Source organism: Poeciliopsis prolifica, unplaced genomic scaffold (genome assembly GCF_027474105.1).
Source record: "Poeciliopsis prolifica strain line A6 unplaced genomic scaffold, Auburn_PproV2 SCAFFOLD041, whole genome shotgun sequence".
In the NCBI taxonomy this organism is placed as follows: domain Eukaryota; kingdom Metazoa; phylum Chordata; class Actinopteri; order Cyprinodontiformes; family Poeciliidae; genus Poeciliopsis; species Poeciliopsis prolifica.
In genome coordinates, this window is record NW_026562416.1 from 1,924,001 (window position 1) to 1,930,000 (window position 6,000).

General features: G+C 43.5%; 1 protein-coding gene across 1 annotated transcript in view; it reads left to right on the forward strand.

Annotated features, from left to right (window-relative positions):
* Positions 1-6,000, forward strand: part of rnf19b (ring finger protein 19B) — a 34,343-nt gene that overhangs the window by 10,467 nt on the left and 17,876 nt on the right. Inside the window, exon 2 of the mRNA XM_055055180.1 lies at positions 3,381-4,483. Within this exon, the coding sequence (XP_054911155.1) occupies positions 3,849-4,483 (635 nt within the window). The 5' untranslated portion in view covers positions 3,381-3,848. The remainder of the gene's footprint in view (positions 1-3,380; positions 4,484-6,000) is intronic.

The window sequence follows — 6,000 nt, forward strand, 5'->3', positions numbered from 1 at the left end:
TACTTGTAGTTTTGATATGTTTTTCTAGAAAAAGCTTCTTAATCTGGAAATGCATGTTTCAGACATGTTGAAACGCGTCTTAATCCACCTGGTTATTCTGGTGCGTCATCACAGACCTGGAAGGTTGGTTACATCGTAAATTATTGATCAATAACTCTTCATATCTGTCAAATCTGTTTCATACGTTCCTGTTTATTGCTGTTCATTATGTGGCCACCAGAGGGCGCGGAGTAAACTCTTACATCAATTTGCTCTGAAACTTAATAGAAATATGAAATGAAGATTGAAAAAAGTTGGTTTCTGGTTAACTGTAAAAGCGGATGTTTGTAATATTTTCGGTTCTCTTGTGATATCTGCTCTGCCTGACCTGGAAACTGGATCAGACTCTCAGCTCAGCCTGTCAGCTGCTCCAGGTCGGTTCGGCTTATCTGTGTTTCTCTGTGCGTCACGGCCATGAATCCCCCTCCTCACGCTCCCCACTCGGACGCAGACATTGTGATCACACGACTGGTCTGACGTTTACTGGGTCAGCATTACTCTGCCTGTGTTTGTGAGAGAGAGAGAGAGAGAGAGAGAGAGAGAGAGAGAGAGAGAGAGAGAGAGAGCGGCCTGCAGACCAGCGGCTGTAATCAGATTTGTGGACATTTAGTGAATCACGGAGGCTTGGTTCGTGTTTGCAGAGGGAAAACCAGAAAACATCTGCACTACTCAGTGAGAATGTTTGTCTTTTTTATTATTCAGTTGTGTTTGGATTTTATTTTCTGTAGCAACAAAAACGTGCACACCTCTTGTAGGGTTCTGATAACAACTAAAACTCATTTAAATCAGTTTATTTAAGGCAGATATTGTTTGAAAAGTAACAATAATCAAGTGTAAAACTGGATTTGTATGATCGGGGTTCATGCTTGTGCGGAGTAGTTTCATGCAGTGAGAGTTTTCCCTGCAGCGTAAACAAAAAAAAAGTTCCTTACATCCTTTCTTTACTCTTGCGCTTTATTTGAAGTTATTAGGGGTTTTTTGCTTTATATCACAGATCTTGTCAAAAACTTGTCTTTTTTAAACGGTGTGGCAGAAATATTTGTTTTTATAAAGACATGACTGTGTTTGTACAAGGCCTTAGTCACATGTTCCTACTTTATCATATCTGAATTATTAGGAAAATATCTTTAAACTCCTCTGAGCATCTGCTCTGTCTCCTCTGACTGGATCTGACGTCTTCAAGATTTCCTTTTAATCTTGATTAGATGTTACACAGATGTCAAACACAGGCTGCAGGGACCTGTCAAAACTAATTTAGCAGAAATATTTCCAGCAGCATAGCACCCAAAGTGAGTTACTTTTTCATTTTAAATTTGGAGATCCAAAGAAAGACACGTTTGACCAGAGCTGCTGCTGCAGGCCTGCGTTCCAGAATAGAAGCACTTACACAGTCTGTAATTGCAGTGAGAACATAATTAGCATGTGTGTTTTTTGTTAAAGTAATTATTACTTTTCACTTGCGAGTCTTCTTTTACAACCGTGTGTGTGTGTGTGTGTGTGTGTGTGTGTGTGTGTGTGTGTGTGTGTGTGTGTGTGTGTGTGTGTAATGGTGTGTAACGTGTTAAGTGTTATTTATATTCAGTTGAATTTTTGTGTATTTGGAGCTTTTTTAGTGCATTATGTTTGTTTTTGGGGAATTTTTGTGAAACTTTATGAGTCCATGTATGTTTGGTTTACATATAGTTATATATGAATATATAGGGAGGGCGTGTTCTTGGAAATGTTTGTTTTATGTGTAGGGCTGTAAATTTTATTTTTGTTTTAATTTGGTTTGTGCATTTTTAGAAGTGAGACTTGGTATTTCCATATGTTAGATAGTAATTAGGTGTTTCACTATGGAGGACTGACACTGCCAAAATGCAAGAAATATCAAAATATAATGGTTATTTATATAACACTAGGCGAATAATCTCACCTGTCAGTTAATTAGGGTTCAAAGGTCAAAGTAAACATAACTTTGTTTATTTGCCAAGAAACATAACTGATCATTTTTGTTTTTATGATATAAATGATTTTTTTATTCAATAAACTGAAAGTCACATCACTCACTGATATTTTGCCATTATTCTGACTTCAAGATAAGCTAGTCATAGCTAGCTTGACTCACGATTGTTATGTTATACTAGTAACATATTTTTAACAATAATTTTTCTGCATTTTTTTTACTGTTTTTGAATTATGTCCACACTCAAATTTAGATTTCAGTGAAACTAATTAGATTTCTGGCAGTCTAAGTCCCCCATACTTCTAAATGCTGATTTATTTTATTTTTTCCAACATTTATGGGAAATTTAAGAGTGAAAGTCAATATTGCTTCAATGTTTTTAGGGTAATTCATTCATTTCTAAATTCAAATTCATATTTGACTTTTGGCAATCCCAGGCCCCCATACTTCTAAATGCAGATATTTATGAGTGTTTTGTACTTGTTTACTTAATAGCAAATGTAAAATCTGCACATATTTTGATGGTGTATGTGTACATATATAAGGTATATTAGTAAAACATTTATTTATTTTTTGTTTTCTGGTAATTACAGTCCTCCATATTTCTATGTGAGTGTTTTAGAAATCTACATTTCTATGTTTCTTTTCGCATTGTTTGCTTGTTGAATCTGTTGCAAACCTACATTTGACTCTATTAACCGGTTTACCGCAGGTTGGGTCTCTTATTCAGATTCAAGTCGCTGGTTCATTGCTTGCAGTGAGCGTGGCCATGGGGACGGCAGCATCAGCGCAGTGTGAAGTGGGAGAGGAGCTTGTGGCGCTCAGCATGCTGTAGAGAAGGAGACTGGTGTTAACACAGACGTGACTGGGTGGAGACGCGGATGATGTCATGCGTTGAATCTGAGCTTTTAACACAGAATTTCTTCCATCTGACCTTCGTGTGTTTGAAGGCGACCAGAGCAAAAAGCATCGCTAAAGATGCACCGGAGAGAAAAACCTGGAGTGAGAGGAGGAGAGGAGGAAAGGAGAGGAGAGGAGGAGGAGGAGGGGAGGAACTGAGAGGAGGAGAGAGGAGGAGGAGAGGAGGAGAGGAGGGAGGAGGAAAGGAGAGGAGAGGAGGAGGAGAGGAGAGGAGAGGGAGGAACTGAGAGGAGAGGGGGGGGGAAGGAGGAGAGGAGGGGGGGAGGGAGAGGAGGGAGGAGAGAGAGGAGAGAGGAGGGGAGGAGGAGAGAGAGAAGGAGAGGGAGAGGAGGGAGGAGAGGAGAGGAGGAGGGAGGGAGAGAAGGGGAGAAGGAAAGGAAGGGAGGGGAGGAGCCGAGAGGAGGAGGGGAGGAGCGCTGTGTGTCATACTGAGCATGCTCTTTGTGTTCACTTCCTGCCTTCTTTCTGCCGACAGACAGGAGCTTTCAGAGTCGCCGGCATTCAGCAACAGGAGCAGCAGAGGATCAGTCGCTCCGGACTTTCTGGACCAGAAGAATCCAAACCAGAGGAGTTACAACAACCAGGCTGTGGATTTGGACGTTTTATTCTTTTCTGTGTTTTTGTAGGAGTTGATCAGTGAAACAGTTTCACTCCGTCAGGAGGAAAACTCCTTTCTTCTCTCTTTTGTCTTTGTGAAACTTCATCCGGACAAACTGGGACCTCAGGGGGATTTTTTTCTTTTTCCTGCTTACTTGCGTCACTCCTTTCGATTTGTGTTTATCTGCCTCTGCCCTTTCCTGATGATGTTTGTTTCTTCATGAAAGCAAGAGGTTTGTGAAGAGTCTGAGCCAAGACCTTGAAAAACTGTTTGTTTGCTTTTACGAGGAAACAAACCGCAGCTCGTTTCCCCTCGTTGGAATTTCAAGGAGGAACAAAAAGGAAAATGGGCTCAGAAAAGGGCTCCGAGTCGCCTCACTCATCGGTCAGCGGCGTTCCCAACCCAAAGTGCCGAGCAGCCGGGAAACGCCAGGGCCGCATCTCCTTCCACAGCCTCTTCCACAGCAAGCGGGGCCCCCGGAGCGGACGGGCCCCCAAAGGAGGCGCGGCCGCTCCGTTAGCTCCTCATCACCACGCACAGCAGCAGCAGCAGCTGCCTGCCGCCTTGAGTTCAACGCCCACCGCAGCCTCCGCCACCACCGCCGCAAACAGCAAGGACGCGGCCTGCAGCAGCCCCTCCAAGCCCCTGTCCTCCAGCCAGCCGTCCCTGGCCGGCGCCGGAGAACCCAACCTCCTGGAGTGCCCGCTGTGCCTGGTGCGTCAGCCCGCAGAGCAGCTGCCCGAGCTGCTGGGCTGCAGCCACCGCTCCTGCCTCTGCTGCCTGCGCCAGTATCTGCGCATCGAGATCACGGAGAGCCGGGTGCAGCTCAGCTGCCCCGAGTGCGCCGAGAGGCTGGCCCCGCGGCAGGTGGCCGACATCCTGGACGACGCCGCGCTGCTGGACAAGTACGAGGAGTTCCTGCTGCGCCGCTGCCTCGCCTCCGACCCGGACTGCAGATGGTGCCCTGCGCCCGACTGTGGGTGAGTAACGGTTCACGGTGCCTGTAACCCGGGAGTCACGTGTTCGGTGAATCACATGTTTGATTTGTAAAACACCAGAGATGTTCTGGTCCACAAGCAGACCAGAACTGAAGAGATTCTGACATTTAGAAAGGAGAGAAAACTAGGAATTAGAAAGAAGGTCATTTTTCAGTGGCGCCCCAAAGAGGGGGGCTGTAGGGTCCATGAGCCCCTCTTGAAAAATGCTTGAAATGCTCCTGGCCCCAGAGAATCCTGTTTGTGTCTGAGAAAGGCATCCAGAAGCTGCTGTTGGCCCTTAAGGACCATTTAGTTTACAGACTCATTGTTCATTTTAACTGTTGTTTTGTTTATTTAAATTATCTTCCAGTCCAAGTGTTGAACGTTCATTAGAATTTTAAGCTTATTGATCTTTAAGATTGTGTTATATTTCTTTAAAATGGCCTCAAAACAACAATATTGTGGTTTATCGCAATAACTTCTGGGATAATTTATCATTCATCAATATTTGCTATTTTCACTTACTTTAATTTACTCTTTGAAAACCCTTAAATAGCTTTAATTTCTCGCTGGGATTTATAAAACACTTTTGAATCTGTAAACCTATAATTTTTTTCTGGGGGAGCCACTTTATGTTCCATTAAAACTGAGAAGTTGAAGCAATTAAAAACTGAAAAACAGTCAGAAAATGAATATTTCAGCTGCTACTGAGGAAATAAAAGCTTCAATTAGACGAGTTTCAGCCAGTTTCCTTCTGAGAGGTGAACTTCCTGTTCTGTCTGTGATGTAATTGGACTTTTTGTCAATCTGACGTCAATCCAGCGAAGCTTTGACTCTTACCTCTCATTTCTTTGAGGGGAATTTGTGCAATGAGTGAAAACAAGGAAGTTATTGTTAAATTAAACTACAGCGAGTAGCTGCAGCGAACTGCGGCGAACCCTGAAGTGTTTATTTCTCACAGAGGTCTCAGGACTGAAGGGGATTCTGGGACCTGGACAGATTAAAAAACCAGAGGCGTGAAAGTGAGAATCTGAGAGGCAGAAAGTGGGTTAGAAAGCCTCGAGCTGCTTCTGTGGTCGGAGCGAGTCAGAGCCTGAGCCGCTCACTTTCTGGAACAAATGAGAGGCGTTTGTTTGATCATAAGAAGCTGGAGTGATTCATTGTCTTTGAGTTTCAGGCTGTGATATTCTTCTTCTTTGGTTTTGGGTAGAAAGTACAGGTGGAGTCAAAGGGGAAAGCCACAGAATCTGTGGTAGCTGGAAAAAAATCTCTTTTCCTGTCATGTCTCAGCTTTCTGTGACTTTTTCAGAAAGATTCTGGTGACGATGAAGCTTTTTGATTTCGGAGAATGTGGACAAAAATCTTGACTGAAATATTTTATTCGAGCCCAGCTTTGGAGTGAGAACAAAAAAAGTAAACCTGCAGGTTTCTGCTGGTTCACTTCCAGCGTTCAGTCAGATCAGTTATCAGGAACTCATTCATTCCTGCTGATTTGTTTCCTACCTGATATCTTTCCATCA